The 24058-nt window shown below is 61.4% G+C and overlaps 4 protein-coding genes across 6 annotated transcripts; 1 reads left to right on the forward strand and 3 right to left on the reverse strand.

Moving 5' to 3' along the window:
• Positions 1-105: 105 nt before the first annotated feature.
• Positions 106-2642, forward strand: HAGHL (hydroxyacylglutathione hydrolase like; the record flags this gene model as incomplete). Its single annotated transcript, XM_079719602.1, has 8 exons — positions 106-210; positions 597-661; positions 750-867; positions 947-1055; positions 1132-1235; positions 1452-1553; positions 1850-1929; positions 2249-2642. 8 exons carry the CDS (start codon positions 106-108, stop codon positions 2415-2417), a joined length of 852 nt encoding a protein of 283 aa, XP_079575728.1. The 3' UTR covers positions 2418-2642.
• Positions 2643-2693: 51 nt separating this feature from the next.
• On the reverse strand, positions 2694-10077 carry CIAO3 (cytosolic iron-sulfur assembly component 3; the record flags this gene model as incomplete). The annotated part of the gene is made up of 11 exons (XM_079720234.1): positions 2694-3706; positions 3795-3952; positions 4386-4523; positions 4998-5070; positions 5510-5639; positions 5793-5911; positions 6185-6319; positions 6877-7009; positions 7296-7439; positions 8918-9013; positions 10012-10077. The coding sequence occupies 11 exons, from the start codon at positions 10075-10077 to the stop codon at positions 3468-3470; spliced, it is 1431 nt and encodes a 476-aa protein (XP_079576360.1). The 3' UTR covers positions 2694-3467.
• A 2141-nt stretch (positions 10078-12218) lies between these two features.
• Positions 12219-21483, reverse strand: LOC307063004 (mesothelin-like protein; the record flags this gene model as incomplete). The annotated part of the gene is given in 17 exon segments (XM_079718972.1): positions 12219-12269; positions 12478-12568; positions 12854-13032; positions 13035-13049; positions 13133-13259; positions 13379-13464; positions 14446-14566; positions 15593-15713; positions 16475-16515; positions 16617-16727; positions 16923-17077; positions 17347-17494; positions 19087-19178; positions 19351-19429; positions 20491-20549; positions 20782-20867; positions 21468-21483. Coding segments are annotated over 17 exon segments (1578 nt in total).
• On the reverse strand, positions 21483-24015 carry RPUSD1 (RNA pseudouridine synthase domain containing 1; the record flags this gene model as incomplete). Of its 3 annotated transcripts, none has more annotated exons than XM_079718485.1 (5): positions 21483-22688; positions 23121-23222; positions 23376-23478; positions 23610-23733; positions 23807-24015. In XM_079718485.1, 5 exons carry the CDS (start codon positions 24013-24015, stop codon positions 22261-22263), a joined length of 966 nt encoding a protein of 321 aa, XP_079574611.1. In that variant the 3' UTR covers positions 21483-22260. The 3 variants fall into 3 exon arrangements, with proteins under 3 accessions (XP_079574611.1, XP_079574613.1, XP_079574612.1); XM_079718487.1 differs by having other exon boundaries at positions 23855-23988; XM_079718486.1 differs by having other exon boundaries at positions 23367-23478; positions 23807-23988.
• Between the last annotated feature and the right edge of the window lie 43 nt (positions 24016-24058).

Below are 24058 nucleotides of genomic sequence, written 5' to 3' on the forward strand. Positions count from 1 at the left end.
GTGGAGCTGACCCCTCCCACGCACAGCGCTGCCTAGGGTCTGGAGAGGGTAGTCCCACCCTGAGGAAGGGGCTCAGGAGGCGCGGGGTGGCTGAGCTCTGCGACCATGAAGGTCAAAGTCATCCCTGTGCTTGAGGACAACTACATGTACCTGGTCATCGAGGAGCACACGCGGGAGGCTGTGGCCGTGGACGTGGCCGTGCCCAAAAGGGTGAGGGCAGCTTTCGGGCGGCAGGAGCACAGCTGTGGGCCCAGGCATCGTAGGCCGAGACCGTCAGTCCGTATTCCGAGAGGCTCTCCAGACTACGCTGCCAGGGCCAGATCCTTCCCCTATTGTCTCATCTCTGGTTATTTGGCGTTTAGGGTTTCTTGATTATCTTGGGTTTCCTCTGAGGTTAGAGCCGTCTCGGGTCTTCTCTTCTCCCTGTGTATGGTGCCTAACTGTACTGTGTGCGCTGGGCGCTCAGTAATTGTCTGCTGGATCTCCCCTACCCCCAGGCCCGTCCCCTGCCTAGGGCACTGTGCACCCGGGCCTGGCGCCCCAACACAGGCAGCCACCTGGACCACCTGCATCTCCCTAACTCCCATCCCTTTCAGCTGCTGGAGATCGTGGGCCGGGAGGGGGTGTCACTGACAACTGTGCTGACCACCCATCACCACTGGTGAGTGCCATCAGGGCGGGCTGAGGCAGGAGGGTGTCACCCCTACCCTACCCTGACCCCATGTGATCCTGCTTCTGCCCACCCGCAGGGACCACGCCCGGGGCAACGCGGAGCTGGCGGGGCTGCTGCCTGGCCTGGTGGTGCTGGGCGCAGATGAGCGCATCTGTGCGCTAACCCGCAGGCTGGTACATGGCGAGGAGCTGCAGGTGAGCATGCACTCAGGAGGGGTGGGGAGAGCGCCCTGGGCCCAACCACCTTACAGGCCCACCTACTCCTCTGCCATAGTTTGGGGCCATCCACGTGCGCTGCCTCCTGACGCCCGGCCACACCTCGGGCCACATGAGCTACTTCCTGTGGGAAGATGAGTGTCTGGACCCGCCTGCCGTGTTCTCGGGTACCGGCTGCCCTGCGCCTACCCACCCCACCTCCCTCTGCCCCATCCACCTTCTCTGACCCACCCAACTCCCCAGGGGACGCATTGTCTGTGGCCGGCTGCGGCTCACGCCTGGAGACCACAGCTCAGCAGATGTACCACAGCTTGGTGGAGACCCTGGGCACCCTGCCCCCTGAGACAGTGAGCAGCCTGCCCCTTACCCTCTCATGGGGCCCTGCCTCCTACATAACCGGTGCGCTCTGCACCTGCCTTATGCCAGGCTTTAGGATGACTGCTTGCCAGCCATGGGGACAGGTGGACCAGGCGAGGGGGGAGGGGCTGGGCCACTGGGGTGAGTGTCTTTGCCCATCTCTGCCTATGGTGGTGCTGTGCACCCCAAGTGCCTTCTTTCTCCAGAAGGTGTTCTGTGGTCACGAGCACACACTGGGTAACCTCGAGTTTGCACAAAAAGTGGAGCCTTGCAACAACCACGTGAAGGCCAAGCTATCGTGGGCCAAGGTGTGACCACTCCTCCCCTCTCAGTGGCAAGGTTGGAGGGTGGGGTAGGACTGGAACCAGGGAGGCACTGCAGGGGAGTCCACCATGACCGACCCGGGTGACCAGACGTGGTTTGGCCCAGGGCATTCTGCCAGCCAAGGCTCCCACTGGTGAGGGAGGGGAGCTGGGCAGCCTGCAGGTCTGGCCCATGAGTGCCTGCCCTCAGGGTCTAGGCTCAAGCCCCCAGACTGGTGAGCTGAGCCAAGCTGCCTGGAACTGCCAGACAAGGCTGTGACAAAGACCTGTGGTCATTCCAGAAGAGGGATGAGGATGATGTGCCCACGGTGCCCTCAACCCTGGGCGAGGAGCTCCTTTACAACCCCTTCCTGAGGGTGGCGTGAGTATTGGCCAGCGTGCGGGCCCTCTTGTGGGGCAGGCTGGGGAGCACATGGCAGGGCCTGAGCCAGCGCGTGTCGGGAGGACCTGTGTCCTCCCCAGGGGCCACGCTGCTGAACAGGCTGGCACGGGGCTGGACTGTTGTCCTTTGGGCCTCCCTGGCAGTCATTTGGATGCTGAGGGAGGTGTCGGGGGACTAGTTATTGGGCTGTCTGGCACCAGGGAGAGGCTGCTCTTTAAGTGCCCTCCGACAGTGGCTCCATTTCCACCGCCATGTCCAGCTTGCCCAGCGGTTCCCATCGAAGCCCCTCTCCCCGCAGAGAGGAGCCTGTGCGCAAGTTCACGGGGAAGGTCGCCCCAGCTGAAGTCCTGGAAGTGCTCTGCAGGGAGCGAGCGAGCTTTGAGCAGGCAGCTGAGCCGCTGCAGCCACAGGCCCGGGCACTCCTTGCGCTGCAGTGGGGACTCCTGAGCATGCCCCGGCCGAAGTGAGCCCTACGTGGGCTGGGCCACATGCCCCTCCTCCCTTGGCCCAGAGGAGGATCGAGCCTTCCTCAGCCCTGCCCAGCCTTAGAGGGTGGGCGCCCTGGCCTTTCCTGGTGTTGGACACCTGGGGCCCCTCTCTGGGCCACAGTGAGCCCTGAGACCTGGGGGTTTGCGAAGCAGCCTAGTGGGGTGCACAGGGCTCCTGAACTTTGAATAAAGCTTTGAAAGGCCTCTTTTTTGATGCTGGTAAACACTCGTGAAGAGAAACCGGTTTCAGAGAGAGTTCCCTTTACTAGAAGTGAGCTTCTCGGGGCCAGGCCTGGTGGGCTGAATGCAATCTGCCCTCCCCCTGCCCCTTAAGTGGGGGTCCAGCTGTGGACACAGGACTCAGCCAGAGAGACCACTAAGGCCTGATAGCAAGAGTCCTTCCCGCCTGGACTCAGCCCCCAAGACACAGGTTCTCAAGCCGCAGGGACTGCAGCTTCATCGAACACCTGGTTCTAGGTGGAGGGAGCACCCATCCCCAGCTGGGGTCATGGGCCAGGTGCCTGTCTCCTGCCAGTGTTCTCTGCTGCCCAGTGTGGCAGGGTTCCCCAAGCTCTGCTGTGAGCTTGACCAGCCTGGCAGGTCCAGCCTATCACCACCCTCCACATCGCAGCTTCAGGTGACTCTAGAAATGGGGGATGAGGAACCCCCCCCTTTTCTCTCCCTTAAGCTCCCCACAGGACGAGCTGAAACCCTCACAGCTTAGGCCGCCACAACCAGGAGGAGTCAGGGCACCTCTAGGGCTCTGGGCCCTTGGAGAGGTTCCAGCAGTTGGTGGAACCTCTGGCCCCCTGCAGCAGGGAGTCTGGGCGGGCACAGGCTCAAAGTCACTTTTACTGGCTGGGGGGTCCTGAGTCCCATCTCTATGTGGGTCCCAATGTCCCCACATCTCATCCAGCATTTTGGGGGTATGCCCTGGGGCCTCGGGCGACTTCCCTGCTGGAGATGCCACACGCCTTCCTGGGAGTCCCGGTGCTGGCTGTGTTGGGCCGGGTGGATCCTTGAGGCCTCCTACCACCTGATGCTGAGGCTGGAGCCAGCCTTTTCCACCGCGTGGTAGCTTGTGTGCAGTAGGCGGCTGGCCTGCTCTGAGCCCTCGCCCTGCAGCCAGTGCCCATACAGCTCCTGGACCCCAGGCGCGTCCTCTGGTGCCTCAGTCCTGACCATGTTGTATATCCTCTCAACCTGCTGGAGAAGCTCCTTGCCAGGCGTGTCGGGGGCCTTGAGCTGGCCTCCGCCATTCAAGCAGCCTGTGGCAGAGAAGGGCGGGCAGAAGTGTGGTCAAGGGGAGGGTGTCGGCGCACGGGGTCCCAGAGGGCCCACTCTGTCTGCAGCTACCTGCAGGGCAAGCCATGACCTCCACATAGTGGTATGGGCAGCGCCCTCGCTTGAGCTTTTGCACCAGGTTCTGGATGTTGCGGAAGCCGTAGGCCACGGCGAAGTGCAGCAGGACCCGGCCGTCCCTCTCCAGAGTCACCTCCTGGAGGTCCTTGTTCCTGAGGGGACACAGACCAGGCTGTCCACACGGCACGCCCAGGCTTCCTCCCGGGTGGGGGACAGTGATAGGGGAGGGTAGGAAGCTCCCTTCAATGAGTGGGGCAGGTGGCCTCAGCCCCAGCCTTGGTTTCCTGGTCTGTAGAATGGGAACCCCACCTTCCCAAGGTCTGACAAAGGCCCCAGCCCGTCCTCCCTGGAATGGGGACTCACGTTGGGACACACCCTGTGCCAGGAAAACCGTCCCGCCACCATGGGCCTCTGGGGCCCTGGGTCACCGTGCTGTGGGTAGGGGACACTGAGCCCTATGATGAGGAGACCAAGGGCTGGAGAGCTCTGGCCCCTTCACATGAGCCAGAGGGGAGGGCCCAACTCCTGCCTGGTGCCCCGAGAGGCTGCCCTGCCCCGCCCCAAGCTCCAGCCCTTCCCACTGACCTCAGGGGTCTGTAGGTGACTTCAGTGACGTGGATTCCAAAGAGCTCCTGGGCTGCATGCCGGAACACGTGCTCCAGGTAGCCCCCCGAGCCCCCACCCTGATGGCTGGTAGGCTCCTGGGCAGATACACTGCTGCACCTGGGGAGGAGGGCATGGCCTCAGGTGGTAGTGGGGCTGCTGTCCACCAAGGCTTCTGGGTAACCTCTCTGTCATGTTTGAGAACACTTGCTTTCTAAGTGGAAGATGAGTTACAGACTCCAAGGCTTTGTGGGTGTGTCAGGAGGAGGCTCGGGGGGAAAAGAACCGTCCCCTCCGTCATGTCACCTGTTCTGGGGAGCTCAGACCTGTATGAAGTTGGGGTCAGCTCTGATAACCATCAGCCAATTGTCCACAGGCCGTCTCGTGAACTCAACCACCTCTGGACACCAACACATACCACGGGGCAGATGCAAAACCAACCAGAAGGAAGCTGAGGCAGAGAAGAGGGGGGAGGACAGTGCCTGCCCCCGCCTCGTCCCTTCTGCTGCCCACCAGGACACCTGTGACCCCAAGGTCAAGAGCACCCCAATGCTGGACGAGCTTACTGCCCCTAACATGGCAGGCGCAACATACAGACTGTCCAGGGGAGCCGGCTCCAGCTCTGACAGTGAGACCCCTTCTTCTTCCAGCAACTTGAAGACTTCTCCTACGATGAGACCACAGCACAGACAGACGCTCTTCAGCTGAATCTCAACAAAAACAGAGACCATGAAAGATCCCCACCACCTGCATCCCTAGCAACCTGTGAGTGGCCAGACGTCCAGCCCCTGCTCGTGAGTGGAGGAGGATGAACCCAGCCAGAGGCAACTCCACTTCTGAAGGGCCTCCCGGTGCTGCGGTGGGGCAGACGCGCCTGACCCTGGGGTGCCTCACAATGCGCCTGGAGTGGGCAGGGCACCGCGTCCCTGGACAGCGACCCTCCCCGGATCGTCTGCCTCCCGGGTGGGCATTCATTTCTCTTTTAAGCATTTGGGAGCCTCTGCAAGGCTGCTCAACTCACAGACGGGGTGACCGACATGAACCAGGGGGGTTGTGCTGGGCCTTAATGCTGGGGACACGGCGCCAGCAGGCTCGGGGCCCCACACCTGTTGTGATGACACAATCCACATCGCGTGTCTGGTGCTCTTGGCTGAAGAAGTCGGGTCTGGAGGCTTCCAGCTTTTTGTCATAGCAGGGCATCACCGTGACGTGGTAGATCTTGTCGGGGGTCAAATGCTGTGTGGAGAACACGGCAGTGGTGCAGCTGCCTGGCCCCAGCAGCAAAGGCTGAGGCGGGGGTGACAGCACAGGCATGGCTGGGAGCACAGTTCTGCGTGTGGGTCCGTGACCACTGCAGTCTTGGCTCATTTTGTAAGATGTCCCTGTTACCTGCTGCTGGGAGAAGAAGTCCTTGACCAGGGAGCCCATGACCTGCTGCGGGGACCGGGCGGTGCTGATGTAGGGGAGGAGGAAGTTCCCGTGGGTCTTCTCGGCGTAGCAGATCCAGCCTGAGGCCAACACAGGGTGGGGGTGGTGGGGGAAGCGAGCAGGGCAGGGGTGTGACTTTCTGGGGTGGACTGACTTGTACAGGAGTTAGGAGCCCACTAAGGAGCCCCCACTCTGCTGTCGCCGACACATGTCTCAGGTGTCCCTATGATCACCCCTCCGGGAACTGAAGCAACTACAGGTGACCCTCAGGCAGTGCCTGCTGACGAGCCCCTCCCCCAGCACTCCCATCACCCATGTCCAGCTGTTGACATCGGTCCGCAGCATCAGCATACCTGGGCAGGCGGAAGTCAGCAGGGGCAAGGCCTGCTTGGAATCGGCTTGTGCTCGGAATCGCCGCACGAACTCCCGCTGGCTCTCGAGGAGGCTGAAGTTCCTCGAGAAGGTGGTATCAAACACGTAGTGTGCCCCTGCAAGGGAGCACCCACCTCACCCCAAGAAGGATGGCCACAGCCCCAGGTGCTGCCCACCTCGCCCCGGGAGCAGGGCTCTGCCTTCCCGTGGGGCGTCACATGACACGCTGGTGTGCAGACAGCCCAGCGTCCTTGGGCCTTCCTTCCTTTGAGCTCGGTGGCTGCCAGGGATCAGGCCAAACCCTGCATGCTGCCTAAGGCAGCCGCCAGCACCGGGGCTCACCCCACGTCCTCCCAGCCCTGTTCCCAGCACGCAGAGGTTGACCAGCTGATCTGAGCCAGAACCCAACTCAGACCTGGGAGATGTGCCTTGATGGTGACAGTTTAAAAACAATATTAGGAGTGAGTAAATTCCAGACTCGGGAAGTGCAACATCAGAATTCAGACAGTTTTCTATTAAAAGGCACTGCTCTCCGTATCAAAACAAAACTTCAAGTTGAAGTCAACCTCAGATAGAGTTTCTGATGTGTTTAAGCCCAGTGACAGCGGGGCATGATGAGCCCCCCGCCAGCCCTTGTGTCCAAGCTGGAGCTCACCCAAGGTTCAGCATCTACCTATTTTTTTAAAGAATGCAGTTAATTTCCTGGCGGTGTCTGTAGGATTCAGCTGAAATCTCACAGCCAGCGACGCTCTGGACTGGGGAGAGACCGAGATGACAACCAGCCTCTGCTGATCAGGTGCCGCCACCTGCAAAGCAAGGGACCTGCCGCTCACTCTGTGTGTTTAACAGATTCCAAGCCTAACTCCATCAGGGCGTGTCATTTTTGCAAACATGCAAAAGCTGAAGTTTAGGGTTAACACTAATGTCAAAATACAAGTAATTGACTGAGATCCCACCGATGAGACCTAAAAATGTCAGGAGTCACATAGGATAAAGGGCACCAGAAGATGAGCTGCCCTGACAACACGAGTGAGGGATGCTGGGGTTGATGTCGGGTTAGAGTGGCATCCCAAAGACTGCCCCACCGCTCACCTTATTAGCACTTAGAACCTTCCGCAGCTCCTCGTGGCTCTGCTGAGTGATGAGCACGGTCTCTGCCGAAGTGACGCAGCCACTGCACGCCAGGCAGTCGTCCAGCGAGATCTTGGCCTTCTCCAGCTTCTTCGTCCCTCCATCCTGGAAGCACAAGAACCTGGTACCCCAAGGGCCCTCCGCATGAGGACATGGAGCTCTCAGATGATGGGACCCACAGGGAACCTTCATTCTCCGTCTCACAACACTGACAACCAACTACTGGCTTTATGTGCTGTAAGTTTTTAGAAGTTAAATATTTATTGCAGAAACACATATACACATTCTATATTTTCATACTGGCACCAAATTCTAACTTCGGTACAAACTTGGCTGGCATGTCAGATCATATTGAAGAGGCTTGCTGCCCACCAGGGGTGGGAGATGGGCATTAAATCTGCAGAGAAGCAGCTGACTCATCACAGAGGCCCTGGACAGTCGTTGGTCCCCAGGCTGCCCTCACGGGGCTGTGGGGACAGGAAAATGCCCAAGGCCAGGCTCTAAATGGAGGAGGAAAAGAAAGGCAAGGGCAAAGATTAAGGAAGAAAGGACAGAGGAACAAGGAGACGGGCAGAGGGAGGAGATGGCGGGAGGCTGTGCCCACCTGGGCTGTGCCTGCCCAGTGCCAACACACGGAAGAGTGGGTGAGGGACACAAGGGGCAGTCACAGTGTCAGACTCGGCCAGACATTTGCAGAACTTGGTGTTCAAGCCAGCCTCCAGGCTGGGCAACTCTTCTTAGCTGCAAATGATCCCAGTAGAGCCCCTTCACTCCCTCTGCACACACAGGAGTGGTCTGAGCTTCAGGGGCCCAGAGTGTGACCAGGGGGCTGACAAGAGTGGAACTCCCTTCCAGCCCAGATCACTAGGCCTCACTTAGCACCAAAGCCACAATTTGAGCTCAGTGCATTTTCCCAGGTTGGACTGGCCTCAAGGCCAGGCTGTGATGCTGTGCTGAGCAGGGCGCTGATGTGCTTCCGACTTCCCTCCAGATCAACCACTGCTGCTCTGGAGCAGCGCCCACTTGGTACCTAAAAAGGACCCAGTCTTCCGTGCTGTGCTGGGCTTGGGCGGGACCCGTGGTGTGCTGCTGCGTCACCCTCCTGGGCTGAGTGAACAGTGGCTCTCTCCCTGTGAACTCTGGATCCTGCTGTCTGGCCCTACCGTGAACCATCCTGTGGCTCCTCCCCTGCTTGGGCAGGATCCCCGGGCTAGCGTGCCTGGTGGTGCCTGCGGTCCCTGGGACAGCACTGATGTTCTTGAGAGTCCAAATGGCAAACAGTCGGGGTAAATTTTAACGCCATTGGATTAGGATCTTGTCATTACTAAATTACACAGGAAGCAGGTGTTCCCTAAGAACAAGTGGTCTGGACTAGAAAATCTTACACAATTACAACTCAGAGACAGAAGGAAAGAGGGAGGGGATGCGGGAACTGCCATCTCTGCAAAGAGCTCTCTGCAAAGAGCTCTCTGCAGAACATATCTGAGAAAGGACTGGTGAAACGTGCAAGATCCTGTGGCCCCTGCATTTGTCACTCGACGGAGCAGTGAAACGTGGTTCAGGCCAACCGAGCTGGCACTTACCTGACTGACTTGGAAGTAACTCCCGTCATCTTCGATGTGGATCTTGGCCACGCCGCTTCCCGGCCTCTTATCCACCCTCATGGGCTTGATGCAATCCTATACCAGTGAGAAACCCCAGCGGGCACCTGAGTGCACAGAGGTGGAAGAAGAGGGGCAGCCTGATGGCCACACCACCACCTGGGACGAAAACTGTGCCCTGATTCCGGTCTTCCTGCAGCAGAAGCACTCTTAGTGCTATGGATCTTGTCACTACTTACCCTACTTACGCCTGGTCAGACACTCTGTCCGACCAAGAGTCGCTCTGCAGGTCACAGTCAGATGGAGGCGGTGCTGACTGGGCCTGCACGCTAACCTGTCTGCAGACAGCACCAACCCCCACCCTCACCTTCCTCAGCGTAAACGTCTGGCGGGGCACCTTGGCCAGTTTTTCATTGACTGCTGGGAGGAAGCCAAGGGGTCGCTAGGAACGCTTGGCCCCGCCCAGTTCCTGGAAGAAAGTTCCTTTCTCTGCCCAACTCGAGTTCTCGCGGTCTCTCTCAACAGGAGCACCTCACTGGCCGTCGCATTCCCAAAGGGAACTAGCCCCAGAAAGCCTTGGTGGGAGGCCTGTCCGAGCTCCTCCTGCCGCTGTGCCGGGACCAGCCCCACCCGTTCCTCCTCCTGGGACGGCTTAGCTATGGCCCTCCGAGCCCTGGTCCTGCCTGGCTGGTGGCAACCGATAAGCGGGGACGCCAGATAAGGGCGGCCGGCTCTCAAGTGCAGCTGTCCTGTCCCCTTTGGGGGCAAGCTCTGTCTTCCCCCCCCCCGGGGGCGACACCTACGACGACCACCGCCGTGACTCCAGCGGAGCACCTCCCAAGCCCTCGCAGCGGGGTGGGGCCGTCCCACTCTGTTCACACTCAAGGAACTGGCCAGGAAGCTCGGCAGGGTCTCCCGGGCCCCAAGCTAGGTGAGTCCGGCTTCAGTGGCCGCCCGGGAAGGGGACGCGGAAGCTACGGGGCTGTGCGACCCAGCAGCCCCGCTTCTGAGCCCCTCAGGGGAGAGACTGCGGCGGGGGGGGCTCCCCGCGCACGGCCGCCGCCCGGGCCGCCCACCTGAGACGGCGCGATGAAGTCGTCCAGGTCCGTCAGCTGCAGGGCCCCGCTGAAGAGCGACGCCATGGTGCCACACTGCCGCCCGCCGCCGCGCGCAGGTGTCGCCAAATGCCGCGAAACGGGGAAAGCGGTTCCGCCACGCTGCCGGAAAGCGTCCGCATAGCTCATGCGCGACTGGCTAAGGGGCCGGGCGTCTGGAAGGCGCGCGCCCCCTGCTGGCGACGCCGGGCACCTCTCACTCTCCTCCCTGCCTGGGCGCGGGCCGGGAGGCAGAGGGGCGGCGGGGAGGCGAGGGCGCCTCACTCGCGGTCCCGGGCTCACCTGCCAGCCAGGTGTGCGGGCCCCGCCGTCTCCGCCCCGGGAGAGGTGCAGCCGACTTGCTTTACTTGGTTCCGGACGCAGCCCAAGAACCCAGAAGGGCGCCGGGTACGCAGAGACGCCCAGTGTCTGTTGAAAAGAGAAGAAAATGAGAGTGACGGGGATGAGGAGCCGTTCCTCCCGAGGCTGCGGCTCAGTGCAGAGCCCTGGGGTTCTCGGAGAGAGTCCGCGGTTATTTCAAAGACCAGCCTGAGAAAACTCCATTTCCCTGTGAGATTTTATTACCTGAGACAGAACCGCAGCTGGCTGGACTCAGTTCTTGAGTCGTCATGTACAGGTAATGACCACTTTTTTATTGGGCTTTCCAGAAAACGCCAGTGGTGGAATCTGGCACATCCCCAGGACCCACGTGGGCCCAGCCCTGAAGGTGCCTTGGCAGGGTCAGCCCCAGAATACCCCGCAGGCAGGGCATGATCTCACATGCTGGGGACACATCCCAGCCTGTGCTCTTCTTGGGGTTCTTGTTCTGATGTGGGCTCTACCTGATGATTCCTCACCTACCTGCGGGTTAACTGTGATGTCCAGGTGCCTGAGGCCCAGGTGTTAGCGAGAGGGGCTTTCACCAGAGGATGTACCTGGTGGGCTTCCAGGCCCCAGCACCCGCCGTCCTGGCAATACCTGACTAAAGTCTGGGGTACAGTGCCTGAAATCTCAACATTCTCACTCATTATTAGAACCAGACAAATACAAAATAAACTTAGTTTCACTGCAGTGCCCCAGAGAACGTTTATAAAAAATGCGTGAGGATAATAAGTGCTGTTGGGATCGGGCCAGGATGAGGGTCAGTTAGGCTGGGGTGATGGAGAGGGTTTATAGCATAGGGGGCTCTGGCTGAGGCTGGGGGACAAAGGAGGGCTCTTCTAATGCTGGAGGGGGACAGTTTGCGTGTAGATATGCAGGGCGGTTTCCATCTCTCTTTCCCCCAGAACCAGTGGAGCAAAGGTGGGGGCTAGTCAAAAGATGGAAACAGCCCAAATGACCATCGGCAGATGCGGATAAAGGAATGTGGTCCATCCACACCATGGACTATCATTCAGCTATAGAAGGATGAAGCGCTGACACACTGTAATGTAGATGAACCCTGAAAACACTGTGTCTAGTGAGAGAGCCAGACACAGACGCCACTACTGTGTGATTCCACTTATGTGAAATGTGCAGAACAGGCAGGTCCATAGAGACAGGAAGTAGATTAGAGTTACCAAGGCCTTGGGAAGGGGTTTCAGTTTGGGATGATGGAAAAGTTTTGGAAATAGATAGTGGCGATGATTGAACAACACTGTGAATGTAACTCTCGCCACAGAATTGTAAACTTAAAAATGGTTACAATGCCCAATTTTTTTTTTTTTTTTTTTTTTTTTGCGGTACACGGGCCTCTCACTGCTGTGGCCTCTCCCGTTGCGGAGCAACAGGCTCGGGACACGCGAGCTCAGCGTCCATGGCCCACGGGCCCAGCCGCTCCGTTTAATATGGGATCTTCCCGGACCGGGGCACGAACCCGTGTCCCCTGCATCGGCAGGCGGACCCTCAACCACTGCGCCACCGTGGAAGCCCTGCCCAATTTTGTTATACATATTTTAACACAGTTTTAAAATTAATAATGTAATATGTTAAAAACCATTGAATCGCACACTTTATTTATTTATTTAATAATTTTATTTATTTATTTAATAATTTTATTTATTTATGGCTGCGTTGGGTTTTCATTGCTGCCTGCTGGCTTTCTCTAGTTGTGGCGAGCGGGGGCTACTCTTCATTGCGGTGTGCGGGCTTCTCATTGCGGTGGCTTCTCTTGTTGTCTTACGCTGGCTGAGCTGCCCTGCCCGTGGCCACTATGCTGCCACTATGGCCACTATGCTGCCAAAGAAGTCCAGGCCCACGGCCTGGCGGGCAGGCCTGGAGAGTCCACACCCTGGGGAGGGCCACCAGGGCTACCTGTTCCCTCCTTCGTCCCCACAGACAGAAACTCTGTGACGGGGAGCGACTGGGGACAGCGCTTGGGCATCAGAGTGGCTGCCAGCTGACCATCAGGCCTGGGCAGGCTGGTGGAAGGTTGGCTGGATCCCCACCTGCCCTGGGGCGCTGCCCTACCTCCTGCACCTGCATCCACAGGCTGGGGCTGATGTAGGTGGCTAGGGGTGCCAGAGCCTGCAGCCCCTCCAGGTTCCAGGAGCCAGGGGGCCTGGTGTGCGAAGGGGGCTCTGTGTCGGGCCCTGAGCAGCATACAGAGCCCTCAGACCACCTACCCTCCCTGAGTGCCATTCCCAGGGCCTACCCAGCAGAGACTCTCCCACCCCAGGCCTCTGGGCACCCCAAACCCATACCCCATAGGCTGCAGGGTCAGAGTGGGGTGGGAGCTGGGTCAGAGGTTAGAGGTCAGTGGGGCTGCGGACATTGATCCCCAGGCTGCCTCCTCTATCAGGTGGAGGAGGGGAAGCCTGGGTAGAAGGCATGGGCCCCCACTCACCCGAGCCTGGTCCTGCTGCTGGCCAGCAGCCTGTTGAGGGCGGCCTGCTGGGCAGCCATCGGCTGGGGACAGCGCTGCAGGTTCTGCAGCACATGGGGGTCTGCAGCCATGATGCTGGATGCATCCATGTCACACACCAGGACCCTGAGGAGCAGCAGGTCGGAGGTGCTGAGGCTCGGGTGGGGTGGGGCCCTCCCTGCAGGACAGCAGGTCAGCATGAGCCTGGTCCCACTGCCTGTCACCTGTCCTGTCCTGGCCCGGCCGGCCCACGGTGCCTACCAGGCAGGCCAGGGCTCTGTGCCGCAGGGTGGCCCTCTGGTCAGGCAGGTTGGCCAGCAGCCCTGTGTTGCCCTGGGTGGCGCGGTGGACGAAGGCCTGGCAGTCAGCTTCCCTCACCTGTGTCAGGCTGTGGGAAGGTTGGGGGGCTGTCAGGAGGGAGGCCAACTGGGGGGCCTCCGAGTGACTGAGGTGTCCCTGGGGAGCATGCTCAGCCCACGCTGCTGGGCATTGGGAGGGGAGGGACACTCGTAGAAGAGCAGCAGGTTGGTGGGGTGGAGCTCGAAGTCGCCCTGGAGGCCTTGCCGGGTGGCCAGGTTGGCCAGACCGCTGAGCTGGGCAGGGCAGGCAGCATGTCACTTCCTTGCCCGGCCGGGGGCTTGCCCAGCCCCTCTCCCTCTGCCCACCTTAGGGTCCCCCACCTACCTCTCAGCCCCCGTCCCCACGTCCACCCATCCCCTCCTTCTGCCTGCTGGCTCTCTGTCCCTGGACTTCACGTTTTCCTCTTCCTGCCTCAACCTTCACACGAGAACCGGCCTCAGAACGGGTCAAACCCAGCCTGAGAGCCCCCTCCCCTCTGGCATCAGGCCCTTGCCCACCCCAGCCCCCGCTGCACCACACTGGCTCACTGAGGGTCTGCTTATCCAATGCACCCCTGCCTGGACGTCTTGTCCCACTTACTTGGCCTACTTTGGGGTTGTTTCAGATTTATTACTAATTTTATATTAATTGTATAATAAGACAAAATAATAGCTTTCCTTCCTTCCTTCCTTTTATTAAACTCAGGGACTGGTGACGCTTGGGTCAGCTGTGGGTCCAGGTTGGCTCAGCTGGCCCCTCTTACAGCCCAGGTGGAGGAGAGGCCAGCAGGCTGGAAGACCCCTCACCCTCGGGGAGCCTGGAGGACCTGCCACAGGTGCCAGATGGAGGCCAGGTAGGCAAGCCCTCACCAAACCAAGAACAAGAGGCAGGAGTCTGTGGGTGATTGGTGAGAAGTCCTGGAAACAGTCCAAAGTGGGCCACACTGGAACATCACCCAGGGGAGGGGGAAGCCCACCTCAAAGGCTAACTTCCTGTCCGTCGGGTGACCTGAGAGGTGCATCTTGTGTCGGCTTGGAGACAATCAGTGCAGCTCTCCAGCACAGGGCCCTGTGCTCAGGAGAGCTACTCCGTGTCCTGGCACCACATTCCTGGCCCTTGCTGCCTGGGTCCTCTGCTGGGGATGCCTCCCTTCCTGCCCGTCCCCGGGGCCCTTCTCCAGGGAGTCTGCCCTTGCCCTCGACACCCAGGCAGTCTCGGCAGGGGCCGCCGCTGACCTGCCAGGCTCCGAGGAGGACATGCTGCGTCTCCATCCTCCTGATCAGAGCGGCAAGCTGGTCCCGGGCCAGCTGACTGGCCGGCTGGCACCAGAAGCCTTGCAGGAGGGAGGTGTTGGCACTGGGCAGAAAGGAGACAGACAGTGAGGGGCAGAGGGAGTAGGGGCCCCAGACTGCAGCATTTGGGGTGGAGGTCAGACTCCTCAACGCAGGGTGGGGGTGAGAGACACAGGAGGTGTGGATAGCAAGGCTCTGGCTGCCAGCATATGCATACCACACATTTCCCCTGAGGGCACCCTGTTGGTGCTGGGCTCTGAGCTATGAGCAGGGCTTAAAAGTGGCCCCTGTCCAGACTCAGGGTCTGGTTGAGGCCCAGTTCCAGAGCTTGGGGCTCTGAGGTCCCAGCGATGGCTGAGGTTTTGAAGGGCACCTGTTGGGTGACTGCAGCCACGCTTTCCTCGTGATGTGAATCTAGTAAGATCCGTGCACAGGAGAAGGTCAGGTCTCATGAGACCTTAGCCTGGGCCCAGCTGGTCCAGTTTGGCCTCCAGCCCTGCCTGATCAGTCAACTGACTGATCAAGTGATTGATGGCAGATCAGTGGCCTCCAACCCCCACCAGGACAGAGTCTCAGTTTGGGACCCAAGAGGGCAGCAAAGCTTGGGGCGGAAAGAAGAAAGCTGAGAGGCCTCAGGACAAGAAGTGATTGTCGGGAGTTCCCTGGCAGTCCAGTGGTTAAGACTCCATGCTTCCAATGCAAGGGGTGTGGGTTTGATCCCTGGTGGGGGAACTAAGATCCCACATGCCGCATGACGCGGCCCCCCCAGAAACAAAAAAAGTGGTTGTCTGCCGGGCCGAGGTGGGGGACCCGGGCCCCACGATGGCCAGCCGCGATGGCCTGGGGTCCTGTCCCAGTCATGTGGGTGTGACTCTGATGAAGGACACCAGCTGCCCTGAGCCATCTCCAGCGAGTGACCTGGGCAGGCAGGGCCAGGCCCCCCATATAGGAGCCGGAAGTCAGTCCTGCCCCAGCCATGCCTGGGCCGTCAAATGCAGACCCTGGAGATGGTCCCTCCTTCTTACCCCCACCCAGGCCTACCAAGGAATCTGCTGGGGAAACTTGATTGTGACTCAAAACCTGCATTCACCTGGCCCACAGGTTGGCCCTGCTGACATCCAGCCCTCCCTGGGTGGCGCCCTCAGCCTGGGGATGAGAGCAGTGGGCAGTGAGTGACACCAGGAAGGCGAGGCCCAGGCTCACCAGGGCACCTGGAACAGAACAGGCCATAAGCATCTGTGTGGGAGCGTCCAGTGTGGGTCTCCCCAGGGCTCCCTGTGTCCTGGGTGGGCCTGTGACAGCCCCAATATGGAGTCCTTGGGAGCTCCACGGTGCTGGTCACCTGTGTGCCAGCCTGGGTCTGAGCATGCTGTGTGACCAGCTGAACATGTGTGGCAGTGTGTCTACCTGTATACACAACTGTCTGATGCTGTATGCCTGTGCCCCTAATGGTATGTACAGTGGTGGTGGTGTATACACAAGTGTGGTGGGGTGTACATGTGTGGGATGGCATGCATGACTACGCAGTAGACCTGTGTGCCTGCTGGTGTGGCAGTGTATACACTCATGTGATGATGTGTAGCTGGTGGCATGTGACTGTGTGTCTGGAAGCATGTGCACACCTATGTGATGGCCTGTATGCATGCCTACTAGTGTCCACATGTATGCACCTTCTCCCTCCACCCCCTGTGGCTCTGTCTTCACAGTCTGAGCCCTGAAACCCCTGAGCAGAGGGACAGGGGTCAGCTACCACCTTCTCCTGCTCCTCGGTTGCTCAGTCCCTTCTAGCCATGGCCCCCCTTGTCCCTGCCTTGTACCCAACAGGACCCCCACCCCCAGTGCCCCATCTGTGCCGCCCCCTTCCCTTCCCGGACCCCCAGTAGAGGCTCAGGAGGAAAGAGGGTGATCCTGCCACCCCGAGGAGCCGGCCATGGGAGCTGTCCCCCAAGAGGGGGAGGGAGAGTCATCTCACCTGCTCTGGGGCCCATGGCTGTGTGGTGCCCACTGGTCATCCTGGCAGGAAGGCACTGGGGGTCACAGGCAGAGGGTCCGGGTCAAGCTGGAGAGGAGACAGGAGGTGGTGAGGCCGGGGCAGGGTACAGAGGGGAGGTCACCACCCAGGGTCACACAGGACAGGTGCCATGCAGGGCAGGTGACCCCGAATCTTGGGCTGTAGCCGTGTCCCTTCGTCTTTCAGGAGGGCACAACCCACAAGCAATGTGTCTCTGGAACAAAAGGGAGCAGCAGAGGGGGTGCCAGGCCAAATCCAGGCTTTCTTATCGCAGGTCAGGGCTCGGGATCTGCAGCTGGGCTGCTGTGTCTCCAGTGGACAGCTCTCTCAACAGCTCGAGGGTGGGGGTGGGCGGCAGTCCCAGTGAGTCCCTGCAGCAGCTGGGGTGAGAGGCCTGCTGGCCCCCAACCTGCCCTGGTGCAGCCCCAGCTTCACCCCCACACCAGGCGGCCCAGGCAGCCCCCTTCCCTTCTCAGGGCCCTGGATGCCCAGACCTGGCCCCGGGCACAACCCATGCTGCAGGCTGCCGGCAGCCCTGGCCATGGTGGAGACCAAAACTGAGGCCTGGGGAGGGGGTTGCGCCAGGGAGCCTGGTCCACACTGCTGGCTCCTGGACCACGGCCTTGCACGGGCTGCTGGCTTGGGGCACCTGTGGGCCTCCGGACTCTTCATGGCCCACGAGGAAGATGGGGAGGTAACCGCCCCAAGTGGGGGCCAAGATGGAGGCTCAGAGGGGCTCAGCTACCTGCCCAGGGCTGCACAGAGGCCAGACTCACAGCTGGGGACCTGTGCGTCCAGTTGGTCGTGGCTCCTGTCCCACCCCCGCCCCTCACCTGAGCACCAAGAACTCTGTCTGTCCTAGAAGGAGGCTGTTCCAGGTCCAGGCGGCAGATATCGGAAGCGGGGATATTGTAGACGTGGCGCCAGGAGCTCCAGACACCAGTGGTCCCACCCTGCCCTGTGTCAGCCCCTGCAACTGAGCTTCGGGGTGCAGGGGTGGTGCAGGGTTGGGGCACCACGGTCTCCGCTCACCTCCGTGGCTCGCTCAGCACCCTGCCCTGCCAGCCACCCACTCCTGCAGTGACGCCTGCTAGGCAGATGTGTAGGGGAGGGGCTGGGGCTATACCAGGTGACGCAGCCTTGTCAGCCCCTGGGGGCCCCAAGAGCAGCGGGCACCTGCTCCCCAGCCTCACAGGAGAGGGAGGCTTAGCTCACAGTTGGCGGCTGCCGAGCACACACCCCTCCCCTGGGGGGCCTGGCTCAGCTGTGACCTTGCCCTGAGGGTCGCACCTGCGTTTGTACACGTGCACACCTGCACTTGACATGTGTGCTGGCATCCGTGTGTGAGCACACATGCACATCCGTGTGCACCCAGGAGCACACACATCTGTGTGCACACGTGGTGCATGTGGTTCGTGTGTCCCCTGCAGGGATCTTAGGCACACGTGGCCCCACTGTGGGGCCTGGGTTGAGTGACGTGTGGCGTGTTTCTGTACTGTGGATACTGGAGCAGAGCCGGCCATGCGTGTCCACACGTGTGTGCACCGTGGGGCGGGGAGGGTGTGCAGGCAGCCTCAGTGGGAGAGCTGTGCCTGCCACACATGTGGCCCTGGTGCCCAGCACCCTGGGGCCCGGGACGGGGACAGCTCCACAGAGCAAGTCTCCAAGGCAGAGCAGGAGGTATGGCTGCGGGAGGGTTGGGAATGAAGGTGCCCACAGACACTTCTTCCCCAGCTGAGGTGGGGGAGGCTGGGGGCCCCAGGCTGGCCCTTGGCCCCAACTTTCACCACATCTGCCCCTGCTTGGCAGGGCCAAGAGGGCTCTGGGGCCTTGAGCCCCCATGACATGGGTTCAGCCACTGAACAACTACCACCTGCATCAAGGGCCACACGTGCCCATCGAGCCAGCCCTGCAGACAAGCAGAGGTGCTGACCCTGGGGGACCTACAGCTGGAGGGACCAGCTGAGGATCGCTCCCCGGCCCCTGGCTAGGCCCCATGGGAGTCCAGCCGCAGCATCTAGAGCTGGAGGGCACCCAGAACTTGTGGTGACAGCCCCCTCCCCTGAAAACTGTCCGGTGACTCCCCGTCCAGCTGGCCCAGGATGGGCTTCCAAGGGCCCCTTGACCACCAGGAGGGACAGCTCAGCTCCATCTGGCAGGGTGTGTGGCAGTGAGGCCGGTGACCCCCAGGGTCTGGAGGGGAGCGGGGTCCAGGGGGCGGGTCCCACTGGAGGCGGGCAGGCTCACCCTGGGCTCTAGCACTGACCCCCTGAGGCTGGCTGGTCAGCTCTGGAGCACTTGGTTTTGGCTGAGGGCTTGCTGGAGCTCTGGATGCTGAGGGGTCTGTGGGGGTGGGATGTCACTTGGTGGTGGGGTCTCCACCCACCCCAGGGTCCAGGCCTGGCTGAAGGACACTCCCCATAGGCCAGTGAGTGCAGGAGGCCAGATGCTGGCTGCCCCATTTGGGTTTGGCCTCTAGGGAAGCCCCAGGCCCCGGGTGGACAAATGACCACAGCAACAGAGCAAGTGCTGGGCTGTAGAGAGTCACACCCGTCCCCAGCGCTGTCCCGTACTGCTCGTGGAATCCGGCCCCCGCCAGCAGCCCAGCAGAGTGCTCGCTGTACACACGAGGAGACTGAGGCCCAGGCTGGCTGACGGCTTGTCCCTGTCCACACAGAGTGAGCAGGGGCAGGGTTGGGCACTTGGGTGTGCTCCTGACCTGCCGACATTGTGCCCCCTGGAGCGTGACCACTCATGGGCTGCCCCACAGTGGGCTGTGGGGGGCAGATGGACTGGGTGGACCCCATGTCCTGGGGCCAGCGGGAGAGGCAGCATACCTGTGGGGAGCAAGGTCGGGATCTGTGGTCCTGGGGGTTCTCAGAGGAGCTGACAGGGCTGACAGGGGGAGGAGCCAGGCTGTGGGGAGAGGGGAAATATACGTGGAACATCCCCGGGGCAGCTCCTACCCATGGGCCCCTGTTGCCCTTCCATCCTGCCTTCCCTCTCTCCGTGGCTGCCTGTCTGTCTGTCCAGTCTACCCGTCTTCCTGTCTGTCTTGTCGCTTGCTCTGCAGGCTCAGCCCATGGGCCCTGAGCCAGGCTCTCATGCCCAGGTCAGTGCTCTGTGGCGGGTCACGCCTGCCCTCCGCTCTCCCCCAGGCCCCTCCTCAGCCAACTGGTCCTACCCTGCAGACCCTCAGTCAGGGTGGTCCCAAGGCCCCAACCTGGCTGACCTCAGGCCATTTGGCAGTAAGCAGGGGCTGGAGCCCCAGGGCCACATGGTGGCGGCGGCTGTGTGCTCCCGTCCCTGTGGCTGGGGTCGGGGGTGGGGGCCCTGGAGGCTGGGTCCTGGCCCAGCCAAGACGCCTGGCTACAGAAGGGTGGGGATGGGGGTGACCCTTGGCCCCCTGGCCTCACCAGCAGCTTCCTGGGACCTGAGCGGGGGGACAGTGGTGATGCCAGCCAGCTGAAGAAAAACGATTCTCTCTGTCCTGGCATGAGAAACGCCCCCCCGAGTTCAGGACCTGTGCCCCAGGGAGGACCCCAACATGTGGCCAGTCGCTGGGGCACAGGGAGGAAGACCTGGCCACCCTTTGGGGTGTTGTTGGGTAGCCCTGCCTGAGCTGGGTGGGGAGGGGCCCCTGGAAGGAAGGGCTGTCGGGGTGGTCCTGGCTTGGCCACAGCCCCTGTAGGTCCAGACCCTCTGGCAGGTGCCAGCAGTTGGGCAGCAACTGGGTGTGTCCATGGGAAATGGAACTTCCAAAGGTCACCGCAGTCTCAAGAGGACAGGGCTATGAGGGGCCGGGGTCAGCAGTGACCCCGTGTGGCAACAGCAGGCATGATGGTGGCTGAGCACCGCCCAGAGGCATAGGGGGTGGGGCCATGACAAGGGGGCGTGGGGAGAGGCGGGAAGCCTGCACAAGGTGGGCTCACGGCCCTGAGTCCTTTGGGGACCATTCCTTCATTCTCTATACACACTGAGCAGGGTCTGTGAGCCGGGCCGCGCTGGGGGTGAGGGGCTGATGCTCGGCAGGGACCTAAGGAGGAGACAGTGGTGAGATGCTGAGAAGGGGGCGAAACAGGTAAGAGTTGATGGCAGAGGAGGGCATTAGGGTGTGGGGGCGTAGATGGTGGTGGGGAGAGGAGGGCAGAGGGTGAAGGTAGTGGGAAGGAGGTGGAGTGGAGGGTGGTGGGGGGAGAGGTGGGGCAGTCCTCAGCAAGGAGGTGAGGTGCTGGGAGTGCCAGGAAGGTGATGCTCTCCCACCCCACCCCCGTCTGACAAGAAAGGGTCGTGCTGGGCACATCACAGTAGCCATCCATCTGTCCAGGCTGCTGCCCCGTGGGTCCCTCCGATCCTGTTACAGATGAGGAGACGGGGGAGCAGAGGCTGGGACCTGGGTCTCTGCAGAGGCCCCATGCGGGGTGGGGGTGGGGGCTGCCTCTGGCTCCACCCGGGCTGAGAGCTTGCTGCGGTTACAGGTGGGGTGAGCCCAGGAGCCCCACAATAGGGCCTGTCTGCCTTGGCCGGCCAAGAGGAGGGGCCCGGCCTAGTTGGGCACAGGGACATGGTGTGTGACCTCAAACTGGCTGGAAGCCTAGGCGCCAGCCCTCCCGTGGCATTCTGAGGTGTTGGAGGGCCCCAAGGTTTGCACTGTGAGGGCAGCGGCTCTACGGAGAACCCTGGTGGGACCAGGTGGATGCTCTGATGTTTTTGGCGGGGGGTCTTGGGGTCCTCCAGGGATGCAGCTGACCCAGCTCTGTCCCCTACTCAGAGCCCAGCCCCCACACCAGGACTGCAGGTTGTTCAGTGAATGGGGGTGGGCAGGTCAGCAGCTAGGATTATAAGGTCCGTCCTGGCTCCTGTTGGGGTCTAGGGCAAAGGTCTGTCCAGTGAAGGGATGGGGTGGGGGTGTGAGCCCCCCTGAAATCCCCACATCAGGCACATTCATGGTCACTTGCAAGGTCAGTCATTGAGCGTTTATTCCCAGTTCTCAGAGCTCAGCTATGGCTGGGGAGGCGTGGCCGTGTTGTGGGGATGGAGGAGGCAGGGGCTGGCGGGCTGCCCTTGCTCCCAGGCTGAGGTCCTGCCTGGAAATTGCCAGGCAGGTGATGGAGGCAGCAGCCACAATTAGGGGCCCAGAAGACCCCATGGAGCAGCACTGAGAAGGCCTGGAGGGATGGCACGTGAGGTGGGGGCTGAGGAGTGTGGCCCACACCTACCTCCACGTGAGACACTCAGGATGCGGGTGGAGGGGGCAGAGTCTAGCAGAAGCAAAGGCACAAGGTCGGACGGGTCTAGCAAGGAGGGTTGAGGCCTGCAGGTGGAGAACCCAGCCAGGCTGGGGTGTTGGACACAGAGGGTCCAAGCAAAGCAGCGTGGAACAGGGTGTTCTGGGGTGTTGGCTGGGGGCCCAGGAGGAGCCCACCTTGAGGGGGGCCAGGGTTCTGGCTCTGCCTCTTCCAGGGTGACCCCGATGAAGTCTACAAATAAGCTCCTGGGGTTGAGGCTCTAGAACCAGGGAGGTGCTCTGGGGCAGTTTGTGGGGGTTGGGGTGTTGGGAGGGAGGCCCATGTTGGTCCCACAGCCCAAGAGCTTAATCCTCTGGAATCGCAGCTGCCTGGCTCCCCCTGCTGGCCCTGCCGGCCCTGCTCCAGGCCTGGCCATTGCAGGGATGGGTCCAGGACTCTGACCCACAGCCCCCAACCCTTGGAGTCCCAGCCTGCCATCCCCACCCCAGCACGACGCTCTCAGTTGTCCGGCTCCAGCGTCCACTCCGACAGCCACTTCAGGCAGGAGGCCCGCTGTGCTTCTGTCTCAGGGAGCTTGGCAGGGGGCGGTGGGGGCCGGCCCGGCCCAGGCAGGGGCGTGGAGGGGCTGCAGGGCCTGGGGCCCCCTTCTGTGGGGTCAGGGTCTGGGGCAGCCCGCAGGACCTGGACGAGCTCGTCCAGTGGCTGCACCAGGGTGTGGGGGCTCCAGCAGGCATCGAGGGTGGGCACGAAGGGGTCGGGCGTGCAGGCCTCCACGCACTCGGTGCACGTGGGGATGCGCAGGTAGAAGGCGTGGAGCATCATGCGGAAGGGCTGGTCCTCCTGGCTCGAGGCCTGGCCATAGGTCTGATCCCCCACGATGGGGTGGCCCAGGGCGCTGCAGTGCACGCGCAGCTGGTGCGTCCGTCCTTTGGGGAGCAGAGTGGGCCAGTCAGGCGGGGGCGCCACCCCATGCCCACCCCCTACCCATTCACGTCATGCCCAGCACTGTCCTTGAAGCCTCAACACAACCCCTGGGGGCAGCAGACCTCCCTGTTTCATGCCACAAAGACGTCAGAACTCAGAACAGAAGCGACTTCTGGGGCTGCCCCTGGTGAGGCCAGGGCGATGCTTGATCAACTAGAGAACCCAGGCTTGAGCGACCTCCTATGGGGCAAGAGGCTGCAGGCTGTGAGGCTGAGTGTGGGGGAGGAGTCAGCCTGGCCAGCAATGCTGGGAGACCCCAGGCAGGTTCCTTTCCTGCGTGACGGGGACACTTCGGTGCCCTGTGCCAGGAGATGCCCGAGGCAGGACACCATCAGCAGACAGCAAGGAGACCTGGGCACGCGCCCTGGACACACCCGTGAGAGGCTGCAACAGCACTTTGGAGACAGGATCACCTGCATACAGTCCGTGTTCCAGGACCACCAGCTCAGTGAGGCTTGGTTTTGGGTTCTCACAGCCTGAAGGGAGCAAGGAAAGCCCAGAGAGTTGGCTGGGCCAGCTCCATGGCTGAGTCCACCCCAATCCCAGGTCGCCTGCCCGGGTTGCCCCAGCCTACCCAGGGTCCCCACTGGACGACTGTGCCCCTGGCCCCCACCCCCTGCCCTCCGTACCCTGTGTGCCCTCAATGCACATGGTGTGGGTCCGGCCTTCTGTGCTGTTCTTGCCAATAGCATAGCTGATGGTCATTCGGCTCTCCTGGACGTGCCCCCGCACCTGCCAGGAAGGGGGTCACACGCTGCTCACGGGGTCACCCACCACTGCTGGGAAACCCACCTGACAGCCAGAGGCTACCAAAGTGGATTGAGAGTTTGAGTCTCCTGCTCCAAGGACCAGCCGGGCCTTACCAGAGCCAGATAAGCCTTGGTGACTCTCCGGTCCTTGAAGCACCTGTAGGCACTGCCTGCGGCTGCCTTGTTCAGGGCCACACAGAGTGCCCCACTGGTGGAGAAGTCCAGTTGGTGGCAGAACCTGGCGTGGGGCAGAGGATCAGTGGTGGCTGGGCTGTGGGCCGCTTCCCACCGACGGAGGCTGCTGTGGGTACCTGAACCCGTAGCAGGTGTCAGGGTCGGCCAGCTCTGGGAAGCGGTGCCGCAGCTGCTTCTGGAGGGTCAGCGTCTCCCACCAGGCCTTGCTGTCGATGCGCACATCCCAGTGCTTGTTCACCACCAGGAAGTCACGGCTCCGGTACACAACACACAGGTTCTCCACGCTGCCTGGCTCCATGGTGGCTGCAATGCAGGGCAAGTACATGGAGCGGGGTCATGGGGTGCCCAGCCCACATCAGGGTCCTGCC

This window comes from Hyperoodon ampullatus, assembly GCF_949752795.1.
Source record: "Hyperoodon ampullatus genome assembly, chromosome: 14".
NCBI classification, from domain to species: domain Eukaryota; kingdom Metazoa; phylum Chordata; class Mammalia; order Artiodactyla; family Ziphiidae; genus Hyperoodon; species Hyperoodon ampullatus.